The sequence below is a fragment of the Podospora anserina genome, chromosome 1 (genome assembly GCF_000226545.1).
Source record: "Podospora anserina S mat+ genomic DNA chromosome 1, supercontig 4".
Lineage (NCBI taxonomy): Eukaryota > Fungi > Ascomycota > Sordariomycetes > Sordariales > Podosporaceae > Podospora > Podospora anserina.
The window spans coordinates 1,575,767-1,592,392 of NW_001914853.1; the positions used below are offsets into that span (position 1 = coordinate 1,575,767).

At 53.7% G+C, this 16,626-nt stretch overlaps 7 protein-coding genes across 7 annotated transcripts; 3 read left to right on the forward strand and 4 right to left on the reverse strand.

Annotated features, from left to right (window-relative positions):
- Nucleotides 1–202: 202 nt before the first annotated feature.
- On the reverse strand, nt 203–1,472 carry PODANS_1_18610 (uncharacterized protein; the record flags this gene model as incomplete). The annotated part of the gene is made up of 3 exons (XM_001907286.1): nt 203–629; nt 699–1,315; nt 1,374–1,472. The coding sequence occupies 3 exons, from the start codon at nt 1,470–1,472 to the stop codon at nt 203–205; spliced, it is 1,143 nt and encodes a 380-aa protein (XP_001907321.1).
- A 1,856-nt stretch (nt 1,473–3,328) lies between these two features.
- Nucleotides 3,329–6,235, reverse strand: PODANS_1_18620 (uncharacterized protein; the record flags this gene model as incomplete). The annotated part of the gene is made up of 1 exon (XM_001907287.1): nt 3,329–6,235. One exon carries the CDS (start codon nt 6,233–6,235, stop codon nt 3,329–3,331), a length of 2,907 nt encoding a protein of 968 aa, XP_001907322.1.
- Nucleotides 6,236–6,754: 519 nt separating this feature from the next.
- PODANS_1_18630 (uncharacterized protein) lies at nt 6,755–8,108 on the reverse strand (the record flags this gene model as incomplete). The annotated part of the gene is made up of 3 exons (XM_001907288.1): nt 6,755–6,858; nt 6,920–7,573; nt 7,625–8,108. The coding sequence occupies 3 exons, from the start codon at nt 8,106–8,108 to the stop codon at nt 6,755–6,757; spliced, it is 1,242 nt and encodes a 413-aa protein (XP_001907323.1).
- Nucleotides 8,109–8,553: 445 nt separating this feature from the next.
- On the forward strand, nt 8,554–9,423 carry PODANS_1_18640 (uncharacterized protein; the record flags this gene model as incomplete). The annotated part of the gene is made up of 3 exons (XM_001907289.1): nt 8,554–8,669; nt 8,728–9,103; nt 9,157–9,423. The coding sequence occupies 3 exons, from the start codon at nt 8,554–8,556 to the stop codon at nt 9,421–9,423; spliced, it is 759 nt and encodes a 252-aa protein (XP_001907324.1).
- Nucleotides 9,424–9,855: 432 nt separating this feature from the next.
- On the reverse strand, nt 9,856–11,131 carry PODANS_1_18650 (uncharacterized protein; the record flags this gene model as incomplete). Its single annotated transcript, XM_001907290.1, has 3 exons — nt 9,856–10,787; nt 10,862–10,950; nt 11,010–11,131. The coding sequence occupies 3 exons, from the start codon at nt 11,129–11,131 to the stop codon at nt 9,856–9,858; spliced, it is 1,143 nt and encodes a 380-aa protein (XP_001907325.1).
- A 353-nt stretch (nt 11,132–11,484) lies between these two features.
- PODANS_1_18660 (uncharacterized protein) lies at nt 11,485–13,878 on the forward strand (the record flags this gene model as incomplete). The annotated part of the gene is made up of 2 exons (XM_001907291.1): nt 11,485–11,803; nt 11,888–13,878. The coding sequence occupies 2 exons, from the start codon at nt 11,485–11,487 to the stop codon at nt 13,876–13,878; spliced, it is 2,310 nt and encodes a 769-aa protein (XP_001907326.1).
- A 1,521-nt stretch (nt 13,879–15,399) lies between these two features.
- PODANS_1_18670 (uncharacterized protein) lies at nt 15,400–16,493 on the forward strand (the record flags this gene model as incomplete). Its single annotated transcript, XM_001907292.1, has 4 exons — nt 15,400–15,613; nt 15,746–15,774; nt 15,833–15,976; nt 16,032–16,493. The coding sequence occupies 4 exons, from the start codon at nt 15,400–15,402 to the stop codon at nt 16,491–16,493; spliced, it is 849 nt and encodes a 282-aa protein (XP_001907327.1).
- Between the last annotated feature and the right edge of the window lie 133 nt (nt 16,494–16,626).

The window sequence follows — 16,626 nt, forward strand, 5'->3', positions numbered from 1 at the left end:
CTTGCGGATTGCGGGTTGAAGATGATCAAGAAGCAATCGCAAGTCGAGTCCGTCTTTTTTTCTTTTTCTTTTTTTTTTTCATCCAGTCCCGGATTATCATATCATTCTCAAGAGGAAACTGGAAGACCCAATAAAGCTCGTTGTTCAAATTTCAAAATATCTCTCGTTGCTCAACACACGCCAACACTATATATCCCACCCCTCATAACTTACTCTTCTTGGCCTCCGCCCCCTTGCTGCTCTGCGCCAGCTCCCACGCAAATTCAGCAAACAGCGTCCTCGCATCCCCGTGCCTCTTGGCCTGCTCACTGCTCGCCTGCCTCCTCGCCAACCTAGCGGCAATCCCCTGGCAAATCGCCGCCAACCTGAAAATACTAAACGCCTGCGCCCACTGCAGCTCCCTCCTCCTCGTCTCCACCACCGCCCTATCCTCCTCCCTCGCCTCGGGCTCCAGCACCGCAAAATACAACTCTGTCAAATCCTCCCTCGACGGCAACCCCCTCGTCGCCTTGGGCAAGAACCCAGGGTGCAAGTGCACCGACCGAGCAGGGTCCAAAAACGCGGTGTAATACGGCGTCAGCAAGTTCGCCAAATCGGAAAGGGGGTGCCCGATGGTGGACATCTCCCAGCTTTGTTTGTGACAGCACTTGTTAGCATGGTAGTCGCAAGCAGCACAGGGAAGGAGAAGGGGGTCATACTCCAGAATCCCAATCACCCTCGGCTCCGTCTTGTGGAAGACCAGGTTGTCAATCTTGAAGTCTCCGTGGATCAGCGTCCCCTTGTCCGCCGGCTGGGCCTTCCCATCGCTGAAAAAGGCCATGAGCTCCTCGAAGAAGGGGAGTTGTCCGACTTGCTCTTTTGTGTCCACGTCCTCGACCGCGGCCTGGGCACCGCAGATCTGCTTCCAGGTGGCGATCTGCCGGTTGTAGAAGCCGTCGTGGCGGCCGAAGCTCTCCAGCCCGACGCTTTTTGGGTCGATGCGGTGGAGTTTGGCCAGGGTGCGGACGGCGTCGGCCCAGATGGCGCGGCGGTGGTCGGGGAGGACGTTGGGGATGACGGGGTCTTCGAAGATGCGCCCGTCGAGGAACTCCATGATGTAGAAGGGGGTGCCGATGACAGAGTCATCTTCGCAGAGGCAGTAGGCTCTGGGCACGGGGACGTCGGTGGTGGAGAGGGCGGCGATGATGCGGTACTCGCGCTCGACCTTGTGGGCGGTTTTGGAGACGAGCTTTCCGGGAGGCTTCTTGCGGAGGACGTAGCGGTCGCCCGAGGGGGTGGTGAGCTGGTAGGTGGGGTTTGATTGGCCGAATCCAAACTGTTTTGTGGTGTTAGCAGTGGTGGTGATGAAGGGGGGTGGTGACGAGGTGAGTTACCTGGTGGACTTCAAGGGGCGTCTCAATCTCAGGGACGGTCTTGTTCAGCCATCGCTCCAGCGAGCGGATGTCGATTGGGTGACGGACTCTTCCTGCCATTGTGAACTGTTTCCTTTTCTAACTTTGCGCGCAGTAGTCCAAACCAGATTAACCAAACAAAGCGGTGTTGTTTTTATAGATGTCGATATTCAGCCTCCCCTCTTCAACTTGGTATCCGGGACTCGACTCAAGCAACAAACACCCCCGCCACCGCTACTTGCGACTGGCTGGCGCGCTGGGGTTACGGAGCTGTAGCGAACACAAACACCAATGAGAAAGCGAGCGCGTACTTGCTTGATGACGCCAGAACGAAGCAGCAAAAAGGGGACAATGGTGAATGCTACAGGTCCATGGTCAAATAATAGGAAGGCCCTACTATCCGAGGCTGCGGCTACGAGAGCGAACGCGGTGGTGGTGATGATGGACTTGAGCCGAGGTTGCAACGCAAGTTCCTAGGTCAGCTCTCCAACAGCGAGGCGAGGCACAACGTGAGCCAAGCCCAGCCGGCGGCACATTTCCGGCAGCGCCCCGGCACTGGATCCGCACCCCGCACGGGGCTAGCCGCTTTGTCTCTCCGATTTCGATGCAGTTTGAACATACCGATATCTGATGGGAGTTCTTCAATATCATATGAAATGAATGAGACTGCTGACACGTTGACCAACTCATGAAAAACTGTCAAGTAGACTGCAGCAAAATTGGACGCGCAGAAGCATGATGACGCTCCTGGCCATCAAGGTGCAACTCCTCCAGAAGCCATCATCACCAGTGGGTCATCACTCACGGTTTGGGCACCTTACCCCAGATTCCCTCCTCCTCCTCCTCCAGACTTTGGGGGAAGGCTTATTCCCGCCACACCATCGGGAACCATCTTCCTTCCTCTGAGTGAAAGCACCTCATCTGTTTCCTGAGATGGTGTTTGGTTGTCTCCGAGGTCGTCATCATTCGAGTCGAAACCTCGAAGCAGTATCGCACAAACACCATGGCGCTGCGGCATTGACAAAAACAACTTCCACCTACAAAAAAAAAACAAAAAAAAAACAGAGGAAAGAGCTTTGAAAAAAAAAAACCAGCATCAACCAAAGATCAAAGTGGAATACCAGACTGCATGAAATTGGACATTTTGAAGTGTGCAAAAAAAGTTGCAAAAAGAAGAATCGAATTCTGGATGTACCAGAGGTTTTGTTTCCAAAGATTGTAGAATGGAGTATTTGAGGCCAACTCACGGTCACATCCGGTAAAAGGCAGGAAATGAGTTCGGACTGAGCGGGCCTACTCCGGCAAGAACCTGCAAACTTGGGGCTTATAAGAGCCTGCTCCACTAAAACTATGAATCAATGCGTTTTGCACAATAGCACAAATAATGCTTCACAACCTGATCATTGTTTATGCAACTCCCTGTTTCTCCATCTTCACTTGATCGTGTGTGTCCCTCAGTCATTTCAGTCATTCACAGTGCCAACAAAGTCACACAGGCCAGCTAAACACCTCGTTGGACATCTTCAACGCACCTCGATAGACATCCGGCCCCAATAGCGGGCGAAAACAAAAACCGCTTCTTCAGTCCACAAACCTCATCTAAACTGCCAACAAAAGAAAAAAAAGTCGTCTTGAGCTTGTAGCACATTTGTCCAAACGCTTCCATCTGCTTTGATTCACAATTCACCTAGTTGCCGATCAGCAAATTAGTTCCCGACTGTCAAATAGACTGTCAAATAGGAATATTTCAGCGATTGCACCGCCTGTGTCGAATGTGGTGTCGTCTTCTACCTTTATTATCTCGATATACTAACATGCGCCCTTTGTCCTAATCTTCCGTCCAATGATGCTATATTCCCAACCTCTAAACGCCATTTACACAGTGGTATCATTTTGTTATCCCTACAAACTCCAGAACCTTTCACTCTCAGTCCCATCTAATCATCCTCAATATCATCATCACTGATCACCAAACTCTCCATCGGCAACCTCTGCATCTCCTCTTCTCCATCCCCCGCCTTTTGCGTCGGATGAAGAATCGCACCCAGTCCCATCCTCCTCTTCTTCCGTGGAGTCATCTCCTCGGTCGGTTTATCCGTAGCCCAAGAGGTTGCTGCCTCTTTCGCACCTCCGCTGTCCTCGTCTGCCGAGTCCGCCCCATCTTCCTCGTCCGCACCCGCTCGACCAATGCCCCTGAAGGAAGCGATCTTTTCCAGCTCTTTAGCTTGTGAGGTGCAAAACGCCGATCGGTTGCGGCGGGCGATGTGCGCCATGTATGGTAGGCGCTCGAGCAGAAGCTCTTGACGAGCGGCATTGCCAAGTGATAGTAGAGGTGTATGAGAAGGTGGTTCTGCTTTTGGCTGCTGCTGGTTGTGACGAGCAGACGAGGCGAACTGGCTACTGGTGGTCCCGAATGGCACTGCTTTCCGAAAGGCAGACGCACCATGGGAACCGCCCCCTTGTGATGCTGATGAGTGGTGACCAGGCCCACCATATTCCCCTTTAAGCATCTTGGTAGCCATCAGGTCCGTCAGACCCTCCAGTTCCTCCTTCGTCCGCCACAGTTTCAGATACGTAGGATAAAACATCTTGTAAGCATCGTTGCCACGGCTACCCCCTTGCGTAGGGTGGCTTTGCCGTTTCACGGGCGATGGCAGCGAAAAGAGCAGTCCTCGGACAGCAACCTGAAAGGCCATCTCATCCTGCCTTAAAACATGGCTGCTTGAATCCTTCCCTGCATACCCACCTCCATAGCCTTTGCCTCCAAAGAAGATATCCCAGGATGGGCACAGGAGGTCAGCTTCAGATAGGTAATCAAGGCAGCCGTTGATGTAATCCAGCGATGAGTTCTCATCCTGAGGCGAAGTTTGCTCACACGACAAGGGGTAGTTCTCGTGTAATGCTGAGATAAACGTATGGGTATCAGTTCCAGTCTCATCCATCAGCGTATCAACCGAAACAAGCGATGGGTTAGGCTTCGCAAACCGCGCCATATGGCTAGGCAGCGTTTCTGCTGCCGATGCTGGTTCGCCTGTCAGCTTACCACCTCTCTTGTTGTACACCACTTTGCCCACGGCATGGAATATCCCGAGCGTCGCCTCTCGCTGCGAAACGAGCTCTAAGCTATCCTTCTCACCCTTGGTCAAAGTGGGCACGCTTTTCGATTTCTTCGTCTTGGCCAAGGCGACTTGAGAACCCCAATCGGTATCATCGTCGCCTTTGACGCAGAGAAACTCCAAGGAGGACACAGCACTGCGGATATCACCAATTTCGCCCAGTCGCTGCAGCACAAGCGGTCCGGGTGTCCGTCGTCTTCCCGATTTGCGTGCCTCTTTTTGCACTATCACCTCCAAGGCTTTCGCCAGGAGTGTTGGTGCAACAGGGTTGAACTCAACGATTGCCGTCCCAGGGTGTCGAAGAACCTCGGGTCCTAGTAATCGATGTGCCGTAAAGCTATCTGCTGAAGCAGACGCAGTAGTGAGCAGTGTTTCCGAAATAACCATGACAATAGGCGTGATGGGCCCCGAAGAAGAAGCCCGGCCCCATCCCACCATGGCCGGCATATTCGCTGCCAAATACTGTATTATCGCATTTCGAAAAGAGACCAACCCTGCAGATGACCGCATAAAGGTGTTGGGAAACTCTTCAATCAAGATCAGCTTCTTGTCTGACCCATTCTGTGCCGGCAAATGCGGAGGCGCCATCTCTGGCTCCTGCTCTTCGTCTTCTTCGAAGTCTAACTGCCCAAATTTCCCACCCCGACCGAGGAATTCTTCGAATTGTGATGCTGCGCTCTGGTAAGCCTGCCCCACAGCCCCGAATGAATTGCTTGGGTTCCTCCACTCCAGAACCTCGCATTTCAGATCCTTGGCGAGCAGTCGTAGCGTCGTCGTCTTCCCTGTCCCTGCCGCTCCCTTCAAAATCAACAACCGTTGTCTTAACCTCCCACCATACACATCCTCCAACCACCTTCTCACATCCGCCACCTTCTTCTTATGAACCGCCAATTCCTCCAGGTTAACCGGTCCATACTTCTCCGACCATGGCCGCGGATCGTCGTCTATTATGCTCGGCTTTTCCACATGTTGCGTCTGGCTAGGAGTTTGACTCGCAGACATAACAGTCCCACCCCTACTCCTGTTCAAGAACCTCGCCCCTCCCGCGCTCAGACTCCCGTTAGAATGCTGCGATAGCGGCAGTTGCGATGCTCCAACCCCAATCCCACTCCCATCGTTTTCTTTCCGTTTCTGAGCCCTCAACCCAATGATGCTCTTCCCAGGCTGTGTAGTTACCGTCGCACTGGCACTCCTCCTCACCAGCGGCATATCATCGTCATCAATAGGGTCACTGATGATATCCTCAATCTCCAATACCTGTGTCTTGTTTGTCGTAACCCCATTACCCTTGTTACTTCCCGTCCCAGTCGAGTTCCGTTGCGCCTGTTTCGAAAACAACGTCCTTAAATCGCCCGACTTCCCCTTCTCCTCCTCCAGCGCCCTCTTCCCAGCCGCCGCTCGAGTAGCCCGTGTCTTGATCGGGCTCTTCGATTGGGTTCCTGCAGCCGCAGCACCAAAGTTCCTACCCCTCTTCCGTACCGGACTCGGGCTTTCCTCGATTATCGACTCCTCCAAATCCAATCTTGATTGTGATTTTTGCGGTGAGTTCTCCGGTGATGAGACCAAAAAACGCTGGATAGTGTTTCGACCCGACGTTCGCGTCGCGGGTCTGGGTTTTTGTTTCACGGGTGGGGAAGGAGAGTGGTTGATATCAAAGTCGGCATCGTCATCGTCCGAGTCGTCTATCACGGCGGCGCGCTTCCGGCGTTTGGTTGGTGGGGGAGGCATTGCGCCTGGGTTTGGGTGAAAGCTGTAGGTGGTTTGCACGGGACTGGAATGCGGTGATTGATTTGTTTGAAGCTCTATCGACCCGATGGAAGTGAAACATCCATCATTTGGAAAGTGGTTTGGTGAAGGTTCAGGTTGTGTGGGAAGCTGAAAGCGTTGACAAGGCTGAAGGCTGCGTCTTGGATTGGGAATTCAAGTTGCGGTGCCCCGGCGCCAGGCAGCCAGCGGGCTGCAGGGGGGACCCTGACGATCCACAAGGTCTGTGCTCCTACGTACAGATAGGACAGCCCTAACCCTTCGCTTTGTCACCGCAACCACGATAGCTAACATGAAGAGACATGAATTGGACCGAGTATGAAATTATATGCATGCTACAATCTCCTTGATGATATTGCAGTTTTGATGCCAAAAAGAACCCCCAAAATATAACATGTAAGCTCAGCTGAAACGACCGTTTCGATGCCAACTCAAAGATCAACTTCCGCACCCATATCTCAACCTCCCCTCTCCCTCAACCCTTCAAAACCACCCCTCAAAATCATCACTAAACCTCACAGCAGCAGCCAAATACTTCTCATGAACATCCCCCCAAGTCCTCGCCGCTTCCCTCATCGCCCGGATGGCTATCATCCCCGTCTCGGTCAGCAATCTCATCTCACACTTCATCATCAGGAAGGAACTCACCCTTGACATAATGCGCATCAGTAGCCCACTCCCCCGTCAAAGCCTTATGCTCAACATACTTCCACCCCTTCCCCTTCAGCTCCCCCTCCCCAGGCACATAATCCACGTCGATCTTCGGTCTCAAGACAGCAATATACGCCGCCAAGGCCAACAACCACCACTGTCTCACAATGCTGACATGGAATTTCGCCGGAATGAACGGCAAGAGAACTCTCACGGCGTGGCTGGTGGTTAGAACGTGCACCAGAAAGAAGTTGTAAGAGTGTGTTCCCGGGGCAACGGTTGCTACTAAAAGCTGGACAGCGGCTTCTTGTGAGAGCTGGAATTGTTCTGCTGGGGAGCAGGCAGAGGAGGTGATGTCCCAGGCATTCCAGTACTCCAGCACCAAGGCTTCGGATTCTTTGCTGTGGAAGAGGGCTTCGATGTTGGAGAAGGCGGGGGTTTTGAAGAGATTGTCGAAGCGGGTGTCGTTGGAGAGCTTGTTCAGGAGCTCCAAGGGAGTGGATGAGGTGGTTGGTTTGACGGTGTAGGTTGGGTCGTCGAGGTATCTGTGGAGATAGTTGTATTGTGTAGAGGCAAGACCGAGGGCCTCTGTGGCGATCTCGCGACTGTCGAACTCGTAGGCGTAGCCAAGGTGGATGAGGGGGTGACCGACTGATGGTGGTTAGTAAGATGAGTCAAAACGAGTGGGTAGGCATGACATACGACCGCCAACAAGACCATTGACGAGGGGCTCATCTCCGGAGAACATGTACTCCTCCACTACACCCTTCCACTTATACGCGTGCTTCATCGCCAAGGCATCCTCGAAAAAGTCTACAAAAGCTCTTTGGTATCTTTTGTCTCCGAGGAAATCACGCCAGTCTTCCTCGCCCATCTCTGCAGGGGAATCTTTCCACGGCTCGAGGGTTTTGGCTTCCACTTCGAATATGTGATACAAGTGTTGTGATTCTGCGCCGAGCAGATATGATGAGCACAGAATGTGCGCCATGTGGTTGTCGAATTCGAGATTGTGGTACAGAATGGAGTGATTGACATGGTTGGCCTTCAGAAGATGCTTCAACGTGCGCGGCCTCTTGTCCGGGTCTGCTTCCACATTGTGAACCTCGACGGGAGGAAGATCGATGGTAGTGGGCGCCGCTCTCACCAGTCGGTTGACTAGCGGGATGTATGAGAGGAAGGATGTCATTTTTGGCCCGTCTCTTTTACACTCTGGTGAAGCGATTACTTTGGTTGTGTCGAGATGAATAAAATCTCATGAGCGGGGAAGCTGTCTTGTGCTTTTCTTTGAACGACATCAACCTCAAAGGCACAACACCACTCACCCAGCTTGAATCCCGAGCGTCACCGCAATTGTTGGGAGACGCTACAAAAAATGGAGTGATGTCAACCCGCGATCAAGCCCAGAGCTTCTCGCCAAGCCCACCTTTCAAGGGTCTCCCCACTGTTTGTATCCGCCAGCCTGCGTCATTCTGCCCCGCCCCCGCGCATAACATTTGGTTGGGGCTCAGCAAGGCTCTGGCACCGAAGCACATCATCCGATCTTGCCCAGGACCCCTATCCCAGAGGTTTGGCGATAGCTTCATAAAGTAAACAGAGGGCCACTCTTCACTAATAGTAAATAATCAGACACAATGGCCCCCAAAGCTATCATTGCCCCTTCCATTCTCTCGGCTGACTTTGCCGATCTCGGCGCGGCATGCTCGAGGACTATCAAGCAAGGTGCCGACTGGCTCCATGTTGATATCATGTAAGTCAAGCACTATTGCACCTCGCACTCATTCATATCACTAACACTTCCCCCTCAGGGACGGCCACTTCGTCCCCAACCTCACCTTCGGCCCCCCAGTTGTCGTCAAGATCCGCTCCCATGTTGAGAAGCCCGCCGAGTCCTTTGGCAAGGGCACCTTTGACTGCCACATGATGATCGCTGAGCCCAAGAAGTGGGTCAAGGAGTTCAAGAACGCCGGGTGCGATCTATACTGCTTCCACTACGAGGCCGCCATCAACTCGTCTGCTGCTGAGAGCCCCGAGGGCAAGTCGGACGAGAAGACGAGCCCGAGGGAGCTGATCCGGTACATTCATGACCAGGGCATGCTGGCCGGTATTGCTATCAAGCCGGCTACTCCCGCTAATGTGCTGTTTGATTTGATTGAGAGCGAAGATCCTAAGGAGAAGCCTGATGTGAGTTGATATCCCCACAGTTACTGGCAAGGTTGTTACTGATTCGAGAATAGATGGTTTTGGTTATGACTGTCGAGCCTGGGTTTGGTGGTCAACAGTTCATGGCTTCTGAGCTGCCCAAGGTGGAGGAGTTGCGGAAGCGGTACCCGGACTTGAACATTGAGGTTGATGGTGGGCTGGGACCTGGCACGATCGACCAGGCTGCGGACGCGGGTGCCAATGTTATTGTTGCTGGCAGTGCGGTGTTCGGTGCGAAGGATCCCTCCGAGGTGATTTCTCTGCTCAGGGAGGCCGTCGAGAAGAGGAGTGGCAAGTTATAGAGGTGTAGCACGGTGTGAGATAGGTGACTCGAAATGCAGATGCCGCTGCTCTTGACAACTGTCCTATTTAAGAACAAGACTTGCACCAGTAGGCATCAAGGAACGGAGATAGGGGTGTTTGGCGCAGTGGTCAACCGCGGCGTGTGGTTTATTGGACCTTTGCTCGCAAAGGTTCACCGCAAAATGTGGATCGTGCTCGCCTGCTCGGTTTGATCAGAGTCCAGGGCTTCGAGTCCTACTTTTTGCGTTCTTTAGTTATTTTTTTTGTTTTTTTTTGTTTGGCCATTGTGTCGCCTCAGCCCCTAGATCTTCCAATCACTTTTCCTCGCACCATTACCGCTTCCCTCAAGGCCCAGCACCTTTAGAAGAGCGGTATAGAACAACCGTATCTCCTCCTCTACTTACAGTCAGCTTCAACTCGTTCAAATCCCATCAACGCAATAACTTACCAGTGTTATAATGCGCCAAACTCACCCTCACAACCCCATCATCCCCCAGCCCAAGCACCTCCTTAGCCAGCCTCACAGAGTAATAAGTCCCCCAGCTCAACTTAACCCTCCCATTTGTCTCCCGCTCAATAGCCTCTACAAAATCCTTCGACTTCCACCCCCTCACCCTAAAACTCACCGTTGGCACCCTCACCTTAGCATCACCACACCACTCCCCGTAAATCGTTATCTTTCCATCCAACCCCGCCAACAAACCCAGCAAAACCGACTGTAACCTCTCCTCCTGGTCTACAACCCCCTCCCATCTCGGCGTCAGATACTCCACCACAGCCGGAATCCCGTAAATCAACTCCTGACACCACCCCCCCGCCAGCCCAATCTTGTCATCCAAACTCTCAGCAGGGTTGAAGAAATGCCCCATGGACTGGAGCTGTGCCCTAGCGCAGGGACCGGCGTACAGCTGTGAGATTCGAGGTCCGAAAAGCTTGTACCAGCTGAAGACGTAAAAGTCGACCCCGAGATCTTTGACGTCGATTCGGCGGTGGGGTGCGTGGGCTACGCCGTCAACGCAGAGAAGGGTCTGGGGGTTTAGGAGGCGGATTTTGGCGGAGAGGGATTTGATGTCGTGGATGGTGCCGAGGATGTTGGTTGTGTGGGTTAAACAAATGAGGCGGGTTTTGGGGGAGATGGGAGGGTTGGTGAGGTCGAGCTTGGGGTTGACGCAACCCGGTTGATCTTCAGGTGGGAGTTGGGGGTGCCACCAGCGGATTTTGAGATTTTGACGTGCTGCTAAGGCGAGCCAAGGGGCGATGTTGGACTCGTGGTCGAGGGGGCAGAGGAGGATCTCATCTTCGGGTGAGAAGGAGAGGGCGTGAGAGAGGTTGTGAAGGAGTTGGGTTGCGGAGGAGCCGAAGACTAGGGGTGGTTGTGTAAGAGAGTAATGCGGTTTTATGTGAGGGTGAAATAGAGCAACTTTAGGGTCTACGAACCTATTTCATCTGGGGAGGCGTTGATGAAGTCTGCTGCGGCTTTATAACCGTCGTTGACGAGGTTTGGGGTTATGAGGTAGTCCCGTACACTGGGACACGCATCAGCTTCGGCAGGGCACTGGTGGCATGGAGACTGGTTTAATCATACCGATCAGCTACTGATCCCAACACCTGGCTTCCAGCTGCAGTATTAAAGAATATATAATCTCCTGACAATGCGGGGAAGCTTGCCCTCACGCTGTCAATATCTTCAGGTGTAAATGGCGGCATCTGAATTAGACTTGTTTTCAGACTCTCTATTTGGGGGCCACCGAGTGTCCAGGGGCACTCCTCGGTCCGCACTTGGGAAGAAACAAGACAAGAATAAATCCAAGACACTAACTACAAGGATCGAGACTGAAAGCTGCATAAGAGACGCATAAATAGGATCAAGGCGATCCCACCCGAAAGAGATCACCGGCGGCTCCATGCAGACCTCTCTGTGTCTTGTTGGTTGCCATCCTGATGTGGAAGCAGCCATCTCCAGACAGACGCCGAGGGCTTAACAACTGCGGCGAACTGGACAAGCGCTTCGGGCATCATGCAAGACCTGCGCATGGCCTCGCAGCTTTCTCGAGTCAATCATGGCCTACGGCAGATGTCAGTCGAGAGCGTTTGACCCCACAGCGAGCCAATCGATCGCATGTTTCAGGGTCGGCCCATGTTCGTTTCCCCAAGGTGGGGGGCATAAAAAGTTTTGGACCCGCACATGTTCTTCTTCATGGGATATTTTATCTTTTGATATCAGCCCATTCCCGGAGCTCTTCTTTTTTCTGCCCCATTTTCCACCGAAACACCAACCCCAAATCCTGTGCAACAGACCCAATTGCACCATGAAGATGAAGAGAAAGGCCGATTCTCCAGCTGATGGCAGGAAAGCCATCAAGAAGCGGACCAAGAACAGTAATAAGCCTGCCGCTGCCCCTCAACCCGCCCACCGATAGCTCCGGCGATACGATAGACGCTGACACAACTCCTCCATCATAGCTCTCAGCGATGAGGATGCCAAAGCCCGCTTCCGCAAGGGGCTGTTTGACAAGAAGGTCCTCGAGAAGTACACCTCAGAGTATGCGACATCAACACCGTATAAACACAGCGTAATCCACGAGCTCGCCGACGATTCCCTCCTGCGCAAGGTTCGCGAAGAAATCAAGGCCAACGTTCACTTCACCCCCAAAGAGACCGACATCTACAAGATCCACCAAAGTGGTGACCTTGCCAACCTTGACGGACTCGACGACAAGGCATTGGCCAAGCTCCCCTCCCTTCTCGCCCTCCGCGATGCGCTCTACTCCCAGACCTTCCGCGAATATGTTTCGCACATCACCGGCTGCGGCCCCTTGAGTGGGCGCAAGACCGATATGGCCATCAATGTCTACACACCCGGCTGCTACCTCCTGTGCCACGACGATGTTATCGGTTCTCGAAAAGTCAGCTACATTCTGTATCTTACCGACCCAGACACACCATGGCAGCCCGAGTGGGGCGGAGCTCTTCGCCTCTTCCCCGTCGTCGACCGAGAGGGCAAGGACGGCGAGGTTGCCAAGACACCCCTGCCAGACTTTGTCAAGTCTATCCCACCAGCCTGGAACCAGCTCTCTTTCTTTGCCGTGCAGCCCGGCGAGTCCTTCCACGATGTCGAGGAGGTCTACCATGCTGCCAGCCCGGAGGAGCTCGAGAAGAATGCTGGGCGCATCCGCATGGCCATCAGCGGGTGGTTCCACATTCCCCAGGTTGGAGAGGACGGGTGGGTGGAGGGTGCCGAGAGAGAAGCGGCTCACAAGAGCGGACTGATGCAGCTGCAGGGTAACCCAGACCAGCACGACCAGCCGCAGGCGAAACCCATCAGGGTTGAGAAGAGCAAACTCGAGGAGGATGACTTCCCTCTGGATGAGTCTGATCTGGAGTTCCTTTTGAAGTACATCGCGCCGACCTACCTCACACCAGACACCATCGAGCGCGTCGCCGAACACTTTGAGGAGGAGTTCAGCATCACCTTGCCAGACATTCTGCATCCCAGATTCGCCGAGAAACTTCGCAAACATGTGGAGGACCAGGAGAAGAAGCCACTACCGGAAAGCAGTGATGAGATCGAGAAGGGCGCCTGGAAGGTTGCGCGCCCACCTCACAAGCACAGATATCTCTACCTCCAGCCTGGAGAGGAGAAGACCGAGGAGTCGCCCCTCAAGGAGCTGCTCGAGGTTCTTTTGCCATCCAGACAATTCCGCCTGTGGCTGCAGATGGCTACGCGCTCTACGGTCGAAAGCGTCGATTTACTGGCCAGGCGCTTCCGCCATGGACAAGACTACACACTCGCGACCGGCCATGAGGGCAAGCCTAGACTCGAAGTCAATATTGGCCTGACGCCCACCACTGGCTGGGGCGATGTTGAGGACGACGAGGATGAGGAAGAAGAAGAAGAAGAGGAGGAGGAGGAGGAGTCCTCTGAAGAGGAGCAGCCCAAGAAGAAAGGCAAGAACGGCGCGGCGAACGGCAAAGGAAAGGAGAAGGCCAACGGCAAGTCTGCTAACGGCAGCGATGCCAAGGGCGATGCCAAGGGCAAGGGCAAGGGCAAGGGCAAGGGCAAGGCTGTTGAAAAGGAGCCCGAGCCTGAGGAAGAGCTCGAAGTTGGTGGCCACGAGGTTTACATGGCTGGCGATGACGACAGCAACGAGGATGCTGCCATCTACAAGACCAGCGATGAGGACGACAACATTCTCTTCTTCCAGGCTGCCTCCTGGAACAAGATGAGCATTGTGCTGCGCGATAGCGGGACTCTCCGCTTCGTAAAGTACGTCTCCCAGAGCGCCAAGGGCGACCGATGGGATGTTAGTGCGATGTTTGAGATTGAGGAACAAGACGAAGAGCCCTCCTCGGAAGAGGAAGGGAATGGCGAGGCTTCGGGTGTTGGTGTTGTGGATGATTCCGAGGAGGAATTCAAGGGGTTCTCTCCCAGTGAGGACAGTGATTCTGACTAATGATGGAAGTTGTCAGGAACTGAGGTCGATACAACAAGGTTGCGTGAGGAAGCTGAGAGAGGGAAAAGCACACTAGCTACAGGAAGAAGATGACCAAGGCCACACTGTGGTTCAACCAGACTGGTGGGACCCTAACCCTTGGCAAGGGAATTCATGACAGAAGTATGCTACGAATTATAAGATATGATTTGGACATGTATAGTGTTGGTCGATCTGGGACTCGGCCGAGTATTCTTGGCTGACGATTTGAGCAATGTCACTTCAGAGACTACATCCACTCATGTGCTGATGAGAGCTTTAATTGATGATTTAGCCGGTAGGCTGAGCAACTGCACACTCTGCTCTCCGGCAAGCTCGGCGCTGCGATCAGTGATCTACGGGTGTGTGTGTGCCTTGCGTCACCGACCTGTAACAAGTAGGTGAGATCTTGTGTGAGGAAGGTTGTACGATCTTGGTGGGACTTGTCATCTTATGTACATCGAGGGGTCGCATAGTGGGCTGCTATTGTTGATCAAGACGCAACAGGTGCTCGAGGTAGCAAAGGGTCTCTGACCCTGACTTTGAGAGTTTCTGGAAGAGAGACTGGGAAGAGTGGGAAGGAATGCATCTCCAACGTGGCGTTGCCTGCATGAAACCAAATAAGGATTTGTCTTGGGCTGACAGGCGGTTTTTGCGGCTGTTTTTTGTACATTCATTCAGCTTGCTCGGCAGAAGGAAGCGCGGAGATGTCTGGATAGCTTTAGCAGCCGTGCTTCAACAACGTCATGTTCGGATTTATTTTGCTTTGACCCCCGAAAGGTGGTGTAGGCGATGATACCGGGCAAAAGTCGCATTCTCGTCCATCTCTTGGTGTGGTGAGTTCAGAGCCGGGCAGCCGGGCACTCCATGCTGCGACTTCCCAGCCCTTATTCCTTCTCTCTTTGCGGGGTCGGGATGGGTGGGGACCGAAAAGGAACGGGTTTCCACGACCCCACTAAGCGGCCTGCTGTAAGACATCCAGGGAAGTTCCTCTGTGGAAAGGCGACCAACCAGAGCTGTGTCTTCGAGAACGAGAGGATGCCCCAGTGCCGCCTTTCTTCCGTCCGAATGTGTGTGTGTGTGTGCCTTTGCTGACGAGAGAGGGGCACCAAGGCCCAGACCATTGGTGAGGAGGGGACTGGATACAATTTGCTGCGTGTGATCTGCTGCTTGCTTGCTTTGTTATACCGCTGGATTTCCCAGTTCCCCGAACCACTGCAAGTACCTTTTTAGCCCCATCGTCTGACCACTCTCGAACCAATCCTGTTGGGACGGGCCTTCTTGTTAAAATCTTGGCCCTGCATTTGCCATTCTGAATTTAAACACCGATACCCCGGCCATCGCAGACCGTTCCTGTTCAAGCTTCGAGTTCTTGGTTTTTTCTCCTTTTTGCGCGCGACTGGTTTCTCTGCCTCTTCAAATTGTTTGAAAGCATTTTTTGAAGAAGCCGGTCAATTTCTGGAGTTCGGTTGTCGAGCTCGGTTCATACGTAATATCTTCAGCATGCCAATCCGCAACCCCTTTGCGCGCCGTCCCGGTGTCATCGTCACCGCTCATGATGAAAACTCACGACCGGGGTCGGCGGCCGGGAGTGTGAAGGAAAGTGTGCTGTCGCCGGGTTTTGAAAGGGTAGATACTGTTGGGTCAAAGGCATCGTCGGCGTTCAGCATTCGCAGCAGCAGGAGGAGCCAGGACACAGGGGAATACAAGATGAGCGGTACGGTTCCCTCGAAGTCTCCTGAATGAGCGGCCCCTTCCCCCACATAACTGAGCGGGAGGCTCGGGATCATCACCATCGTGGCGACACAGCTTCAAGCACCGAAAACTGACTCCGCGTCTGTTCATACAGTGGTCGATGATAGTGGAATTTACCTTCCTGTAAGCTACCGCCTCCTCTCTATCACATATCCTTCCCAGTACTGACGCGACCCCCTAGCCATCTCCCACTGAAAAGGAAGCTACCTGGCCACGCCGGTACCTCTCCCGAACCTCCAGCGACAGAAGCAGCCGGGATGGCTCGGGTGACATTGAGCACTTCCCTATCTCGAGGGAATCATTCGATTCTTACCGCCGCTCCTTTGTCCGCCTTTCTCTCCCAAACCCCCCTTCTTGGCCCAACCGCTAACACACAATAGGACATCTCCGCCAGAAGCTACATTACCGACCCTGCGCCACGCCAATCCCTCGATTCCTCCGCCCGCTTCCCCCGCATGATGCACACGCGCTCATCGCTCCTAAGCCGGGAACCACCTACCCCGGAAGAGGGTTTTGAGGATGTTGGGCTAGGTGGTGAATCCAAGACCACAGCGCAGCACCAGCACCAGCAGCAACACCAGCACCAGCAACAAGCCGAACAGACACAGACTCCAGCGTTGCCGAAGAAGAAGGGGCTCTTTGCGAGATTTGGATCTGAGCACACCCATGAGACGACCGATGCAGCGCATACTGCGAACAGCAACGCGACGTCATCATGGAGTTTCCTGCCTGGGGCGTCGAGAAAGAGGGCGCAGAGCGGGCAGGGAGCGGAGTTGGGGGCCATGCCTTTCCCTGTTGATAGGTCGGGGGCGAATGGGGGTGCGGTTGAGGTTGATGCTTAAAGGACGTGCATGCTATAGGGGGGCATCATTCTGATCAGAGGAGTCATGGCGATAGACGGGCAGCCGTCTGTGTTGAATGGGGGGGGGGGGGGCATATTGCTTGGAAAACAGACATATCACCAACATCTTTGTG